An 18,421-nucleotide genomic window follows, 5' to 3' on the forward strand; every position below is an offset into this window, starting at 1 on the left:
TGAAAAGTCGAACTCTATACCTCGTCCAAGCTGGCCAGATTTTGTCGTTCTTCTAATATGGTACGGTATGTCCCCTCTTATTATCTCTTCAATACGTGGAAGAGACAATCGCTGCTTGCAGGCCGTTCAGAAGTGATCCAAATTGCACCAGGTATATTTCTCGCTAAAACGCCCAGCCAGCCTTTTTGCCGAAGGTCAGTATCTGACACTAGTTCCGTATCTTTGCTAATGTCGATCGCTTTTCTGATCTACTGAGTATCTTGTCACGCCCCCTGTCTTCACACGGCTTTTCCACTTGTTGCGGTCACCTCAAGAATCCATGGCGACGCCCACTGAATGGTTTCCGCACTCGTATCCTCAGAGACCGACATACCTAAACTTCTGCGCCTCTCAGTTGCCCGGGGATACCATGTGAGTGATATGTTTCGTTGCATAATCCGAAAATATTTTCATAATTTTAATGAATGACTTGCGATCGAGGAATTTTAAGCAAGCCTTTATGATAAGCAGTTTTGCAAATACAACCCCTAAAATACCAAATCGATGTGTATGTAAGTCGGGTCACTCGATGTAACGGCAACACTGAAAATCAAGAACGAAGTTTTCTTGATCTGTTGCTGACCGGTAAAATAAGCGAGCAAAGGAAAGGCGGATTTCTCTAGGGTGCATGTTTTAATTTAGGTAGAGTATTCCTCGGGGGACAGATATTCGGAATCTCAATTTTTTACAATACTTTTCTGATCTACCTCCTGTGGGGCTCATTTTGAAGCTCTTGGAGTCAATACAATTTTAACTTTTCTCTTGGAGATAACACATTTGTGTGGCAGCTATTTCGAATTTCAAATGTCGGTAAATTTAAGGTAACTCGTTTCTATGGTATCAACATTTGCACGGTGATCCCTGATTTTTGTTCTTAATTTTGAAAGAGAAAGGTGGAAAGTTTCATTGACGAAAGCTGTAACTATCACTTCCGAGGCGCGTCCTACTTTAAGATATGAGCCTACTCGAATGGATAACTTTGCGTTTGAATTATGAATCGTTTGTGCTGGATTTTGTTCAACATACATAAGCTGTACCTTTCAATAATATTTGTGTCATATTTGTTCTAGACAAGCAAATTTTCACCTTGCTGTATAATCAGACATAAACCGTTGACATTATAAAAGCAATGTATACAACATGTAATTGTCATTGTCAACAAATGGATTCTGCTCCGGACTAAAATTCAGCATTTAACGATGACGTTCAGCGTTACACACAAACAGGCCGTGTTCACGTGACAAAATTAACACTTGGCATTACGACGTGATTCTGGGAGTAGAACACGAAACTTTATTTCACAAACAAAAACAAAATTGTGATTGGTAAATACATCAAACCGTTACAGCTAATTGAGCTTTAATCCGAGAAAATGTGGCTGTTAAATGTTTTAGTTTAACGTCTTCAGAGCAAAAATGTTCGTGGAAGCCAATTACTATTAAATTACAATGTTTTGACCTGGGAACAGAGTCAGATTCAAAAATTGTGTCTTGAGATGTAGTCATATCATTGATGCAAACTTCAAGTTGTTCCCCGTGTATGGAAGCGTTCACCCATATTTTCGTTTCATAAGTCAACGCATACCAAAGCGTTATCACACCTAGCGGGGATGACGAAAGGCTACAGACACCCTATTATGTATTTGAGCCCCAGTGTTTTTCAATTTTGGTCAAGCTATCAAGTTACAAAGAGCTGTACTCTAAACTCACCCGTACGCTATGGACACGAAAATGGAGTTTTCATGACGACACTTCCTTAACCTAGCATAAAATCGTGACCATGTTTCCTTAAAAACATCGGCCATCCTCTGTAATTTATGTCCAGTCGATCAACAAAGCTATAAGGAATATAAACTCTATGAGGTACTCCATAACTCAAGATCCTCGCGTGAAATTTCGAGACACCGAATTGAAACTTTATGAATTTGGTATTATAAGTACAGCTGCGCATGCGTAAAACTTTCAGCAAATAAATAAGTTTGGCCTCATTATTTGACCTCCGATTTCCTCACCAGTATGTAATATCACGATTTAAATAATGATTGCAGGTTCCCTTTGCGAACGCATGTCTCGATAAAACAAACAAAGGTTAATATTAATGAATTACATAGAACATGCTATGTTAAATGATATGCGATAATTGTGTCGGAACTGTTTCGCCTTGGCAAGAGTGTAATTGTGTATTTTCTTTGAATATAAATATGGACATTTAATCGCGCCCTGAAAAGTTGTAATGACAAGTTGTTTTTCCAGATTAAGTTCGCGTATTATTATTTCAATTTATTCACATCCATTCCACCATGGGAGTGCTTATTTCAACCACCAAATTTATTTTCACGAAAGACCTGTTCTGAACACAGTACAGACTGAGTACTAGGTGAACCAGTCGACCAAACACGCAAGAAATACCCCTATCGGTCATCATGATATTTCATTTGGTTTTATCGATAAAACTTCTTCGATGCACACCATTTTGGAAACACTACATTAAATATCGCAAATTTTCACGAAAATCGTCACACACTATCTCCATGGGCTGTAAAATTTCATGCTATCGTTGATTTTCGATGTAAACTAATCTAAATATGTATAAGCATTTGCGCGAAGTAAATTGAGATACCTATTACGGTATTAAGTACAGCGTGTGCGGTATACTGTTGCTAGAAAAAGTATGCCAGAAAATCTCCTTTTTGTTCACACATACCCCTTCTCCTACACATACACACACACACACACACACACACACTCTCTCTCTCTCTCTCTCTCTCTCTCTCTCTCTCTCTCTCTCTCTCTCTCTCTCTCTCTCTCTCTCAACCAGCGTTTTCAGAGAGTTGAGATAACATGCTTTGTAGGTTACCTTCCCGCATAAACGTAAGACCCTGGTAGCTACAGATATTATTATAGAAATTTTAGTTTACAGGGGGAAAGTATCTTATTTGATCTTATTTGACATTTCCCTCCCATGTTAAGCTAACGAGAACAGCAAAGAATTAGCAAAGTTGAAACCGTCGACGGCGCGTCGCATTATTCAAACTTTGTGTCTGATCTTAATCAGATTGAAGACAAACCAATATCTGAAATGTTGTCATTTTTCTTCATAATTGAATATGTTGTCGATATCATCAACACGAGAAAAATAATGATAAACTTTGGCGTTCTCTACTTTCCTTTTTGAAATACGTCGCAGGAATTAAATTTTATCTTTGGGTTTAATTCAGCTCACATTTGCTTTATGAAAATTCGGAAACTGATAAAGATCGCAGTATTATCATTTCCCTTTAATTGCACATTTATAAAATGTTTCTCTGAATTTCTTTTCAAGTTCATAAAAAAAGACCTAGGCTGGTTGCTAACCAAGTAATGATGATACCATGGGAAATGGTACTTTTTATCAAAAAAAGTGTAGGCCTACGTCAAAGAGTCAGCATTTTTTTTTTTTGCAAAAACGAAAGAAACAATCTAGCCATTGTCGCCACTTTTTTGCACACATTTCTCAAAATAGCTTTTTCTTTTCTGGTTTTCAAGAGTGTCGTGAAAAAGATTCATCAAGACTGAGACAAGTATCCCTCCATGTTTTCGTCACGGTGTGTTCAGCCCTGGTTCAGTCACCCATTGGTGGTCGTTCAAATTAGGTATGTCAAAGTTCAAGAAAAGTTTCAGCGAGGGCGCTGTTCAGTGCAACAAGATGGCGTTGAGCCGGCTGGACGGACGGGCCGGTGTACTGATATTCCGGTCGCAAATTTTTTACCGCAGCGTCAGGTTTGTAGATGATGTGGCAGGAGAAGATTGTAAGCAGCAGTTGTTGCATGTAGTTATTTGTTTCTATGTTCGTGATGTACAAATGTTGTGCAAACTCTTTAATCTGTGTGTTGTCACGTGCAGTGTACCTGCACCCATGTGAACCGTTCCATGCCATACATCAGATTCACACTTGTATTTTATACTGACAACAATGATTTTGCGGTGATCCGCTGCCCTACCACTGACCATTCCCGCACTTGTACAAACCAACTGATTGAGTGGTAAGCGCTGCGGATCACATCCCGATGACACAAACATTCTCTGTGATCATTGCGAAACAACGCGACGATTACGGTCTGATCGTAAAACCATGGAGGTAGTACCTCCATGGATAAACGTATATTAAATTTGCAGCCATGGCCATACCGACCGGGCCGGACCTACTGGTTACAAACTGGTAATGATGGATGTACCACAGACAGTCAAGAAATTCTCTTCCAGGGCAGTGTTGACGAAGGGCAATGATCACTAGTGCCGGCCACTACACACATATGCAGAGGTGTTCTATGGAAGTGCCTAGATTCACCCAAGGGAAAATTTTGAATTAGCTGGTACTCGTACTATTCACCTGGCTAGGCAGGACCATACTAAACTTTTTAAAATCCTTTGTTGATGTTGTCGCCAGTGTTTCAAAGGTTGTGTTCTCCAGGCTCAGTTTAGCGACTGATAATTATGATATCATTTCAGCTGGAATGAGTATCTGGGTCATAAAGAGAACAAACCAACAGATTAGGTACAAGCTGAATACGTACAGGGAGAATTATTCGCTGTGAATCTACAAATCATGTACAGTTACCCAAATGTAGTGGCTATGATACTATCAGACATGAACGGACTACATAGTTAACACATTTATGTAAGTCCACAGAAACACTTCCTCTACCTGTACCACAACCAAGTTTCTCATGTCTACAATTAAGATATGTAGTAATTAATGCTGACTGGACCGTTGTCTCCTCAATGCAGACTGAATCGGTGTCTCCTCAAATTTTCACGCTTACCAGTGAAAGTACATCATACAACTGTTGTTTTTGCTAGGTTTGACAAGATAGGTAAATCATATTGGAAGTCATGTACCATTTCTGTTATCTTCTAATGTTGTCTCCATCCCTCTTCCAAACAAATCTGACAATCTACAAAGGTCCACCTGGTAAACTGGTGTTGGGAAGGGATTCAGATCACAGAGACATAAACTTAACAATTAACTTGAAGTGATTGTTAATGCAGTCACTGGTTTTCATGCACCAGCAACTCAACATTTGTACCAATCCCGGATGGGTACGGGTAGCTCAGATATCATAACTAGTAGCATTGAATACAAGGAAGAACAAACTACGTGGTATGATAGTACACCACCTCTCTTGTTTGTGAAAACATGCATTCATGCATATCAACAGTAATATGATTAGCACAGATGCAAAGCATACCAAAAATGGTTTCAAATTTTCGTCTTTGAGTCTCATGACAGTAGCAAAAAGCCAATCAAAATTAATGCCATCTCTTTATTGTCACCTCTGAGTGCCCAAGAACACAGAAATTCAGAAAAATGTCATTGTCAGACTGAGTCCTCTGAGGACATATCAATCATTCTTGTCTGAATTTTGTGCCTTAGGCTTGTACAGTGTGAAGGTCTTTGTATCAATGAAGGTCAATGTCAGTGATTCAAGTGCATAGAAGGTACAGGGAACAGACCACATGGTTTTAACACAGATGAATTTATAAGTCCTGATGACCGTACTTGTACAAAATACAAAAATGGCCACACCTAGACTGAGTTAAATATTGACTTCAGCCATTAACAACCTGGTAATATTACACTATGATCTCAGGTTTTGGCATATATATATATATATATATATATATAATATATATATATATATATATATATATATTATATATATATATATATATATATATATATATATATATATATATATATATATATATATATATAATTTGTGTGTGTGTGTGTGTGTGTGTGATATGTGTTTGGTTCTTTCAAAAAGATTGAGATATATTGTAAAACATGTCTTTTTAGCCAGCATACTTTTTGAGTGAGTTTATGCAAGTCTGTCAATTGGCTTATTTAAGACGCTGCTAATTTAATCTTTTCCCCGTATTTACTGTGATTAGGATGTTGTTTTAGCTGAATTAAAAACCTGATTGCAATGAAAATCTGAAAATGCTAAAAAAGCATGCAGCTAATTCAAAGTGTTTTACAGTATAGAGATGTAGATAATTCCCCCATTTCAACAATTGATTCACATACCCCAAAATGACAGTAACTATATGTAAATATACCTTAGCTACTGTTTGTAAACAAATAAACTATTGATGATGATGTCATGACCTTTATTTTTTTTCCTAATGTCTGATTTTCTTTCAGTGTTGCCAGGCCGGTATCGAGGTATCGTCTACCGAGGCAGTGTGTTCTTTGTTCACATTACTGCAACGATGCAAAGAAAGCAGAATCCCAGTCTGGGCTATCAGCCTGGTTCAGCAGGCAGTATGAGAAATATGAAACCGTTTACATGAACGCCTTAAAGAGGTTTCCCTTCCTTCATAAAGTCACAACAGTCTTCGTAAAAGGTAACTTGTCACTGTCAGTCCAGGGGAGTGAGCAAATCATTTTTAGATCCACATTGACAATGAAACATTAGCATATTTTCATACCAAACAGTTCTCACTAATGTGATCTGTGTTAGTGAATATTAAATCACTATGAATCTTGCACTATGAATTTTGCAATAGTGAAAACAAAATACTCCTTAGGGTTGAATTGGATTGTAATTATATACAACTCAGAGTGGATCTAGTGTTCCTCATCGTCATGGTACGTTGATTGAAAAAAGTTATGGAGAGGATGGGGAAAAGCAGAACAGTTTAGTTCATGTACTTACTGGAGCAGGAGGGTGGAGCCAAAATGGTGCCCTACAGTCAGTATGAAAATTGTGCTGATTTTATTTTCTTAAAGTGTGTACCAGAGGTCAGTAAACTTTCCGTCACTCACTTGCAGGTACTAAACAGCTATACAGAGACTGCAAAGAAGGAATGAGGATTCGGAAAATGGTGCGGAGTGGAACGCCATATCCAGAATTGACATGGAGGGAGATGTATGCTGTCAGGATGGTTTGTGGCTTTTTTCCTTCTTTCTCAAGTTGAGCAAGTTTCTGGTTGGACAAAGCAAACACATGTGACTAACTATATGACATAAGATACACACTTACAACATGCAAGGGTTTTAAAGCCCCATTAACTGTATCTTTTTGCTGATTTTTTTATTAGCCAGTTTGAAATCAAATGCAACTTATGTAAAAAAATGCTTACAGAAGTATGACCACAGAATGTTGGTGACGAACTTATAACTCAGATTTTAAAGGTATACAGTCACCTGTAATCTAAATATGCCCATATATGGTCAAAGGGGCGATCCTTGGTATTCACAATGCCCATGCAAGGGCGCTGTTTTTTTAAAAAGCGGCCACCTGCTTAAAATCTGTGATTTGTTAGATTTTCTCTTTCCATAGTAACTGTGGCAAATTGGAACAGGTGACAGTATACCTTTAATAACTAAATAATTTGCAAATCAAATATGGCCGCCACATTTATATACTTATAAGTTTGTGAATTTTATCAGCCAAATCCAGTACTAAGGCTTAATTACAGGAATCTAAAAATCTCTCAAGATTGGATGGTATTTTTCTGGTAAGTAAAAGCAAAAGGATACAACTAGAAACAGCCATATCAGAATGCTAGTACCACCAGTGCATATTGCATAAAACTTCTTGTCTGAGAGAACTGCTTTCGAAGTTGAGAATGACTACTTTAATACACAGAGTGTGTTCTGTCCCTAGGATTAAACACAGTATGCCATAAGTATATGACAGATGTGCTGGATTATTAAAGTGATCCAAATTTTGATTTATCTGCAGATGATCCGAGATTTGAGAACAGTGATGCCAACGTTGGTGCTCTTGTCATTACCAATTCCTTTTTGGTTCTATGTCGCTCTTCCAGTTCTGTAAGTATGGCTTGATTAATTTCAGTAAAAATGTTTATATCTACAAATTAAAAAAAATGAATGGAGTAATATGTCAAGTTTATATAAACCAAAAGCCTTGATTTAGGGACATAACCAAATTTTTGAAAGTATCGTAAGAATATTGTTTAACCCTTTGAGTGCAAAAGTCAACTTTTGTTGCCATGATAGAATATATCGCCAACAACTTTTTGACAACTTCACATGTATGGCAAATAATAAACACTAAGAAGGTACAAAGGACGTCGGTGCCCCCGGGCCCCATGTTCCCAAAATTTTGGTCAAAAATTTTACCAAATGAAAAGTTGTGGCCATTTGGTCCAAAACTACCAAAATAAAATATAACAAATTCATAAAAATTGGTAAAATGTTACATTGAAATTTTAATGGGAAAAATTCAGCACTCAAAGATTTAAGGGTTTGTCCATTTAGCTATGTAGAGATGATGGAGTGAAAATAGTTGCCACAATTAATTTTAACCGATATCTAAAAAGTTTTTGCCAACTAATGAGTACATGTGGGGAATAAAAACAACAGCACAAAAATATAAAATGTTGCCATAGAGGGCGTTGTACACCGCTCTTCTTTTGAGTTACAAATGGCTGATTTTTTCAGACAAATTGCTTTGTAAATTTGTTCATTCACTCAAGCCATTCACAGTTATGTAGATTTGTTTCATTTGCCACTTTGTTGGAATAATTTTATCTTTTCCAAAAACGCAGTTGACATGACAGTTCCCAGTTATGGTTAAAAAGACAAGAGCTTACTATAGAACAAAAACTATCAGATCTATACAAAAGTTTCTGAAAATATGTTTCACTTTTTAGCTCCGCTGTCAGCGACGCAGAGCTTATCAAATAGGTTGATTTTCCGTCGTCGTCGTCCGTCGTCCGTCGTCGTCGTCGTCGTCCGTCAACAATTGCCTTCTCCTCTGAAAGTGCAAGTCCAATTGCTTTGAAATTTTATATGCAGTTCACTTGGGGTGACCACACTTAAGTTTGTTCAAATTGTGGTGAAATTTGCATATTTGTATTTTTGGGGCAATTTTTGGTGTTTTTGGTAAAAAAATCTTCTTCTCTGAAACCGCTTGTCCGATTGCTTTGAAATTTGATATGCAGTTTACTTAGGGTGACTTCAGTCAGATTTGTTCAAATCGTGGTGAAATTTGCATATTTGTATTTTTAAGGCAATTTTTGTCATTTTTGGTAAAAAAATCTTTAAAAATCTTCTTCTTCAAAACTACCAGTCAGATAGCTTTGATATTTGGTACATATGTCCCTAGGGATGATCTATTTCAGATTTGTTCAAATTGTGCAGAAATATGCAAATTTGCATTTTTAAGGCAATTTTTGCCATTTTTGGTCAAAAATGTATTTCTCAAAAAGTGCTGGTCTAATAGTTTTGAAATTTGGTACACACATTTCTATAGATGAACTGAGTAATATATATTGAATTTCTGATGAAATCTGAAATTTTGTATTTTTGGGGCAATTTTTGCCATTTTTGGTCAAAAATGTGTATTTCCAAAACTATTTATCTGATAGCTTTGAAATTTGGTATACAGGTTCCTACAGATAAACTACATGATATTTATTGAAATTGTGATGAAATCTGCAGTTTTGTATTTTTGGGGCAATTTTTGCCATTTTTGGTCAAAAAATGTGTATTTCCAAAACTACTCATCTGATAGCTTTGCAATTTGGTATACAGGTTTTTACAGATCACCTGAATGACATTTGTCGAAATTATGATGAAATCTGCAATTTTGTAATTTTTGGGCAATTTTTGCCATTTTTGGTCTAAAATGTTTTCTCAAAAATTAGTGGTCTGATAGCTTTGAAATTTGGTATACAGGTTTCTACAGATGAGTTCAGTAATATATAATGAATTTCTGATGAAATCTGTAATTTTGTATTTTGGGGGCAATTTTTGCCATTTTTGGTCAAAACGTGTATTTCCAAAACTAGTCATCCGATAGCTTTGAAATTTGGTATACAGGTTTCTATAGATGAACTAAATGATATTTATTAAAAAATAATGATGAAATCTGCAATTTTGAATTTTTGGGGCAATTTTCCCATTTTTGGTCAAAAAATGTGTTTCTCAAAAAGTACTGGTCTAACAGCTTTGAAATTTGGTATACAGGTTTCTATATGTGAAGTTATGAACTAATTTGATCTCTTGAAATTATGATGAAATCTGCAATTTCATTTTTCGGGGCAGTTGTTGCCATCTTTGGTCAGAAAATTTTATTCTCAAAAAACTACTCATCAGATAGCTTTGGTTGACATGTTCTTAGGGATGATCCGATGTGATATATTCAAAGTATGATGAAATCTTCAATTGTGTATTTTTGCAGCTTATTTAGCCACTTTTTTCTGGTCTCTGCATTGAGCTATCAAAGATTTCCACCTTCCTAATCAACATGTGTAAAAAATAGTTCTTCTCTACATAAACACAGCGGAGCTATATCGCCGCTAGGTCGCTTGTATAATGTTTTCTTTGTTTACAGATATTTATTTCCAAGACATCTCTTATCACATCAGTTTTATCAGCCAGAACAGAGAATCCCCTTTGCCCATTTAAACCATTACAGGAAGGCCAAGCAGTATGACAGTATCCTCCGATACTTGGAGACAAAGATGTCCGGTGTACATGACCCCAGTACTGCCGATGGTGCTAGAGCTATTACGGATAAGGTGCGGATGTGTATTACAGTGGGCCCACTGAGCTAAATTTGATGCACCACTGACTCCAGATAGCTGTCTTTTAAGACTTCGGATGAAAGACACCTGTGTTACATTTGTCTGAGAGCCACATTGATGTACTGTAATTGAGCTGATGCAATGAAAGTTCCAGACATTTGTGAATTGAGTCAGAGGGTTCAGAACAATTATAAGTTAGAGAGTAAACTTGTGTACTACCGCTCTAATGAAACATACGCCATAGACCCTACGTCATGGAGGGACTGTATTTATACTAACAACATAGCTATAATGTATGTCTTTTGCAGTGCATATATGACATGAGGATGTGTTTGTCATAGTTTTGCATAATAAACCATGCTTTATGGATCATCATGCTTTATAAATAGAACTTTGTCCAGGTTTTGGGGTGGGGGGGATGGTGTTAAGTAAATCTGTCACATATTCCGTCATCTTCCTTCAGTGTCACTTATACTCCTGTCACACCGTCAGGATAGGGTAGTGTTCTGTGAAAAATATAAGGATCAGTTCTAAGAGTGTGCATGCAATCTTCAATAGCTTTCAGAAAAGGGTAGTGATCTGTGTCAGTAGTAAGGCTGATTGCACAAGTGTCCTGTTGTACATTACTCTTGTCATTTTGAAAATGTTCATTTGATTCCGTTCAAATGAGGTCCAGGGCAGATGAAACTTACCTGCAAGCTCTGAACTCAATCTGGATCACAATCTGAAAACAAAACATATTATCGTTTGTAGTATTTTTAAGAAAATTTTAATCAAAACTTGATCTCAGCTATTCTGAGCATTCATAAAATTTTTTGTTGCTGTTTTTCAATTTGTAGCTTAAATCTGGTGTTCCAATCTGCCCAGAAGATTTGATTGAAATAAAACAATTATTTGTGGGGAGATTTTCTCTTCGGTTTCTGCCAAGGCATCAGTTGGTAAGTAGCTCTATGTTTCCTCAGCTATTAAAGCGTCCATGAAACTGTCTTACACACAAAGATCAGGACCCCTCATAGTGGCCCCTGGATGGTACCAATATATGATCATTTCCACAGTCGTTTATTGTGGGAATTTGCTGGATAATAGACAAAAGAGTAACATTGGCACTCCCTAAACGTTCTACCATTGACTTTTTTCGATTTTCTGAAGGTTACCCAATCTTTAAGTATGTAAACACATAAAGCATATCACATCTCCTCGATAGTGACGGGGACTGTATTATGAATTCTTCCCATTAAGTCACCAGTTCATTTTCAAGAGAGGAAAAAACCATTTCATAGGCCCTCTAACCCTTTGAGTGCTGTAATTTTTTCCCGCCAAAATTTGAGTGCCACATTTTACCAATTTTTATGAAATTTTCTGTAATTTTTTTGATAATTTTGGACCAAATGGACATAAAATTCCATTGGCTAGACTTTCTTATCAAAATTTGGGCAAAAATCTGAAAAAAACTTGACTGTGTAGCATTTTGTAAAGGTGACAAACATTGACTTTGGCGCTCAAAGGGTTAAGGTTGCAATGTCCCTCTAGGACACATTTTCAGACTCCCCGTGTTATTCACTCTTCTTTGTTGATAACTGCAATATTTGGGAATTTTTGTGTAATTACCTTGAATACCTTGAATCAAAGGTTGTCTGCTTTCATCCTTGTGTGAAGGCAAATGATAATTTGTCCACTTATTTATGTAAGAACAAATCAATTATAACCACCTTTGTGTTTTTGTAAATGGTGAGCAAGTTGCATTCTACCAAGGGATGGTAAAAGTGGTCTTTGCTATCCACGTCACTGGACAAGTTTTCAATCGCTGACCACCATCTCTCTCTCTTTATCTCTCTTGATCTCTCAAGCTCTCTCTCTGTCAATCTCTCTCTCGATCTCTGCCTTTGTCACAGGACAATATTTCAGCCTCCTCCCCTCCTCCCTCCCCCCAAAAAGAATCAGTTACAGTATATAATGGGATATTTAATTGTCATTCAGAAACGAATGTGCAGAGTATTTACCATGTGGCCCTACCTTCAGCCTGCCAACTTTCTCCGAAAACGACTCAACGTCTGCATCGGACAGCTTCATTTCATGGACACTGCAATCCAGAAGGAGGGAGTGGAGACACTCACAGTAGAGGAACTTCAAAAGGTGAGAATGAGTAATAGAATCTGAAAGATTGCGTGGACATTATTGGATATTAAATACAATGTGCCTGAGTGACAAATCTTCAGAAATATCAAAATTGTCATCATCTGGACCATGGCATACTTCTTTTCAAAAAAGGACTGTTCGCAAATGACTTCATTTTGCTTTCATTTATATAAAGTACTAAAATGAACATTTGTCCGCAAATTTAGACAACATTTTTGGGAAATACGCATGCAGTGATGACGAAATTACCTATATAGTTGACGGAAAATGTTGCAATGAACACCAAAAGACGTATTTATAGCTCAGACTACAAGCTGCAACAATAGCCATGCATGCAACAAGCAAAATTTGTCTGCATTTCAAACAGCAGTGACCGATGTCACACACGTACATAGAGCTTTATTCAGTAGAATAAAAACTGTAACCTCAGACAGCGCTTTTGTAGGAAATTATTGCATGGTGTATGGAGTCATTTAGGGTGTGCCTAATCTCGTTTTTCATCAAAATCAAAAGCATTCATTTCGAATTTCAAACTATTGAAAATTCTTGGCAGTTTTCTTTCAAACATAAAAATTTGTCTCATAATTGGCAGTTTCCCATTAAACTTGAAATATTTTGTTAAAATGTAAAGCTCTTACCTCGCTTTTTCCGGAACTTTAAAAAAATCACTCACACTTTGCTGTTGGACACCAACAGCTATAGTTTAAGACGCCGTGCAGATATACATTGCTGTATTATGATTTCTGTCAATGTCATCATTCAGGCAACATCATTGACATCACATTCAAATTTCTCAGGGAGCTCTATCTATGAAAGAAAACTTACAACCTCTCTCAAAAAATTTTACAAATTTTTTGTTTCATTCACACACTTGCTCTTCTTTGTTGTGTAGGTTTGTTACGAGAGAGGTTTGGACAGTGCCGAGGCAGACAAGGAACAGCTTTCAAAATGGCTGACAGACTGGATCAGGATATCAACTGAAATATCAGGTCAGAGGTCAAATCATCTAGTGATCAACAACAACTTCCTTTGGGGGATCAGCAAAATACATCGCAAACTTTTCAATCTTTCCATTAAGTTCCCTGTGACATTGGTTGTTCTCCAAGCAGTTTTCAAAGAATTTGGTCTCGCTGTTAGCCAGTACATGTTTCTCTTCTCAACAAATTACCTGAGAAGAAGTTCTAGCCATCCAAGTTCCATCTCCCATATACTTTCAGTTTCAAATTTTCATTTTTGTCAAACCAAGACATCTGCAAAAACATTGCATATACTTACAAGATTTGGAGCTGTTATTGCCATAAACATATTACATGAGATATCTCCACAAAGAACACATTTCAACCCCTACTACTTTCTTTTACAGTAGAATGCCCCCCTGGGAGCAGATATTCTGACTCTAAAATTTTCACAATACTTTTCTGCTCTACAAAATGTGTGGGCTAATTTTGAGCTCTTGGAGTAAATAAAATTTTCAGTCATATTTTTGTGAAGAGTAAAAATTTCAGTTTTCCCCATAGAGTTCACACATGGATGGCAGCCATTTTGAATTTCAAATACTGTAAAATTTCAGGTGATTTGTTTCTCTTGTACCAAACTTTGCAAGGTGACCCTTGATTTTTATTCCTGATTTGATAGAGAATGGTTGAATTTCCCATTAGGAAAGTGAGCAAAAGTTTAGGTCTTTCACTTTTTAGGTACATACTGCCTTAATGAACTTACCAAGCCTTCCAATATTTTCCAGTGATGATGATGACAAAGTCTGTGACAATTAAAAATTTGATAGTAAATTTTTTATATGATAAAATTAACTTTCACTCTGACAGTGTCTATTAAGCATCAGAGTTACATATCTGGTGAGGTAAAATTGTTTCTCTGTCTACCATTTCAGCCGCAGAAAACTCACTGCTGTTGTACAGTGCAGTATTACTCTCTGTCAACCATCCAACGCATCAACATCACAAGAAATACCTCAGACAGTGATTAAGCATCGCTGGAAATTATCCAACAAGTGCAAAGAATAGAAGATAGCAGGCGTAACTAGTGTTTGCATATTAATCTGCTTTTAAAGTGGCATTGTCTTTTTTTGTAACATTTTAAAAAAAATCTTGTTTTGATACCGGTCTACCGATGGATCTTGAGAAATTGAGAGTAAAAAATATGAATTGCAAGGTGACTTTCAGATTCTGATGTCTCATGGCTGTGTCTGAATTTTAAGGACACAATTCAAATTTGTGACATCACATTGATGGGCACAATTCTGAGGAGTCCACAAGAAGTACACCACTACATTGTACTAAACAGTACACTCACTGCTTTTAGAACGCATCCAAATCTCAGATACAAGAGTTCCACTGACCAACTTTCAATCTCCTGAATGCAAAACTCAGTGTGCCATTAAAATGAAAACTTTTCCCAAAAAAGTTGAGTTTTTTTTGTTTTTTTTGATGTCGCTAGATCCAGGTATAAGTGCAGCATCAAGAATAGACTGTAAGTATTAAAATGAAACGTATAGAAAACGTGAAAAAGGGACTGCCACTTTAACCTGTTCACCCCCAATTGCCTGTGAACAGGTCCACTATCACCATTGATAACAATGGATTTGGGCCAAACCATGGTGGTGAAAGGGTTAAGTGACAGAGATATTCACACTATGATCAACATGACTGGTGCTACTGTTTACAATTGAAGACACTGTCACGCAGAACGAGAGTTTATTCCATTAGAAAGAGTATTACTCGCCTAGTTCCATCACAGAGAAAATCACCAGCTACTAGACACTTATGTTGAATATTCGTCAGACATGGCATGACAATTTGATGGCTCAGCACTTTTCCGTCAAGGGCACCAAGTCTGTAAATGTTATCAGGGTTTCCCAATGGTTTGTTCATTTGACTCTGAGCATACTGATACAACTTTGTGAATAAAGTAACTGAATTTGAAGGAATGTCCCTGAGCCATTTACCCCAGTATGTTGCCACTCATTTGCAAAATGGTCACAGCCAATAGTCTCTCAATGTATTGTAATATTTAACCAATCAGCATCACACATGCAAATTAGTATTATACACCATTGTATAAGTGGATCTGAGATCAGATAACTTGTGTACATGTAAAGTCTAGGCATTTTTTGTGTTTACATTTGGCATTTTGCCTGTCTGTGTACTTTTTAAAGAATTTTTTGAGTTACGTTATAAACTTGACGTCATTGGCAATGTAAGGACATACAGGAAAACTGCCAAGATATCATGGTTTTTCCAAAAATTAACTTGCGTAGGTAAGATTTACACCATCGTTAGATTTTATCTATTCAACAAAGGATTTTTTCAATCGGAATGATGCACACAAGCTTGCTCAGGGCAAAACAGAAGACACCATGTGCAATGAACACATTTTGATGAAATACTGGGAAAAATGTAATAGATATTTTCCAATTATCTAATGGTACTTCCTGTCAATGTCCTAAGGAATCAGTTTTATTTCCACTGCCATATTACTGGTACCTGGTGGTAATGTTTTCTTTGGTCTTTTGTGTGGCTTCTATGGAAACAAAAACTAGCAGTGTGGTATTTTTGGAAGAAGTTATTGCATAATTAGTATAAATTTGCATATAATTGATATGCATATATTCGTATGCTTGCCTTTGACATGCACAAGTTTCCGGTAGATAACAATACTCATTTATGTAATGCATGTCTTCCATTGAGCTGAATCATGATTTGCAGGTGATTTAAAAACTAATCTTTTCCTTTGTAATATGAATGTCTTTACAAATAACCTGTGCAATAATGAAAAATTCAAGAAAAAGGTTCTTTTCTTAGTGATTTATTGATACCCATAACACCCTATTTTTGGGTCTCCCAACTGGATTTTTTTTTCTAAACGTGACAGGGAATGGGACTGGTGAAATTATCCCATTCTCCGTTTTGAGTTATAGTGGGAATTGCATACATGGTGCAACTTTGTACAATTATTTGCAAAATTTATCAGACTTCAAGTGACACTGAGGTTCACCGGGCTCACAGGGATCCTTATTGCTGTTTAACATTATCCTAGGGGTGTTTTTTTATCTATCTGTTTACCATGAAAGTCACCCACAGGCAAGCCCTGCTAATGTGCAGCTGGCAGGGAAGGTTATATCTGATTGGTCAATTTTCACTATTCACAGTAACTTAGGGAGTCTATTGTGTATAATTCAGTGATAACTGTAAGATTCAGCCAACCAATTGGATAACAGCTTCCGAGATGATGCACATCAGCCCCAGGCAAGAAGCTTACCACAACAAGGAATATTGTGCAAATATTATGTCTTCATAACATTCAGCAGTTTGTTTCTTTTGACTGCTCATAACCCTCATGTCTGATAATCATACCTAAAGGAAGGTTTTTAATAAAGGGCCAGTAATGCTAACTTTTGTTAATGTCAATCATAATTTCTTGTTCTACTCTCCCCAAAGCCTGTTGATGTACACAGTATTCAGCTTGTCAACTCAGCCTGTACATGTGTAAACTGCATTGTTATTGTTGAAAAGTGAATTCTGGTCCGGACTAGAATTCAAACGTAAACATTTTACACATATAGAAGCTGTGTTGACGAAGTTGGTGTTTCTACATGCTTTGGGGAGTAAAACAGGAAATTGCAATTGACAAACAAAATACAAATAATCAAAAAAATCATCAAAAGTTAGATTTACTGGCCCTTTTAATCGACAATTTTTATAGAAATTCAGAACTGCTACATTTCCTGTTTTTCCATATTTTGTATTATCTCTTCTTTTGTTGTAAATATTTCTTTGATGATTTAATCTCAGGATTTTTTTAATTGATCTCAATTGCAAATAAATAATTGATGGTTGGTTGTTATGGTTACGGCTGGTGTTGTTTTTTTCTAATTTTGCAGAAGAGAGGTCACACACAAAGACTTGGATACTAAAATATTCTGCTCTTTGAGATTTGCATTGGTTGTTTTTGCAAGTTCCACAGACAGCGACGGAGATGTGTGAACATCTCTGCCCCCTAGAAAGTGTGGAAAGTGTGGAAGTATTTCCACTTGAGACATGGATGTGTGTAAGTTCCGTCCCTGGTTGTGGTGATGTGTGATGGTAGCCACCCCCACAGACAATTTTTTCTTAGAATTAACCACAGAGTTGTGGATGTTGTCAATTACTAGTACCACTGTTGAGTGTACATTTGAACTCGGAGACCCATCATTGCCAAGCTGCAGCTATTTACTCACTTGTGGGCTCAACGTCCACACAAAAGTACCGCACCTGTACACTCCGTTTGCTGCTTTTGCTACATAGGGTAGCTGATGGGTGTACATGCGCCACGGCGTACTATTTGGTAACAACTAATGCTATCACAGGGCTGTATACAGTAAGCCAGGCATAGTGGTTAGTAGAATAACTATACACTTGGAACCCTAAGATGTCTGTTCTGTGACTAGCTAGTTGTCAGAAGACAATTTGAAACCAGAAACTCTCAAAGTCTGCAGTTAGTTCTTTCACTAACTTGAGTTTGACCAAGTGCTGATCGTTTCGCAATTCTTCTGAGCATGCACATTACACTAGGGATTGTCCAAAATATGTTTTGGTGTGAACTTACTTCTATCCCCTCTCAACTGACCATATTTTTTTACAAAACCCGCTGCGATCTGCTCAGATGATGAAGAACATCTAATACCAGTAATTACACACCAGAGAATA

The 18,421-nt window shown here is 36.9% G+C and overlaps 1 protein-coding gene across 1 annotated transcript; it reads left to right on the forward strand.

Moving 5' to 3' along the window:
* The first annotated feature begins 3,709 nt into the window (after positions 1 to 3,709).
* Positions 3,710 to 17,579, forward strand: LOC139143433 (LETM1 domain-containing protein 1-like). Its single transcript, XM_070713743.1, has 9 exons — positions 3,710 to 3,797; positions 6,226 to 6,428; positions 6,856 to 6,968; positions 7,772 to 7,860; positions 10,391 to 10,577; positions 11,423 to 11,521; positions 12,561 to 12,716; positions 13,612 to 13,708; positions 14,608 to 17,579. The coding sequence occupies exons 1-9, from the start codon at positions 3,724 to 3,726 to the stop codon at positions 14,697 to 14,699; spliced, it is 1,110 nt and encodes a 369-aa protein (XP_070569844.1). The 5' UTR covers positions 3,710 to 3,723; the 3' UTR covers positions 14,700 to 17,579.
* Positions 17,580 to 18,421: the final 842 nt, after the last annotated feature.

Source organism: Ptychodera flava, chromosome 11, assembly GCF_041260155.1.
Source record: "Ptychodera flava strain L36383 chromosome 11, AS_Pfla_20210202, whole genome shotgun sequence".
Taxonomy (NCBI): domain Eukaryota; kingdom Metazoa; phylum Hemichordata; class Enteropneusta; family Ptychoderidae; genus Ptychodera; species Ptychodera flava.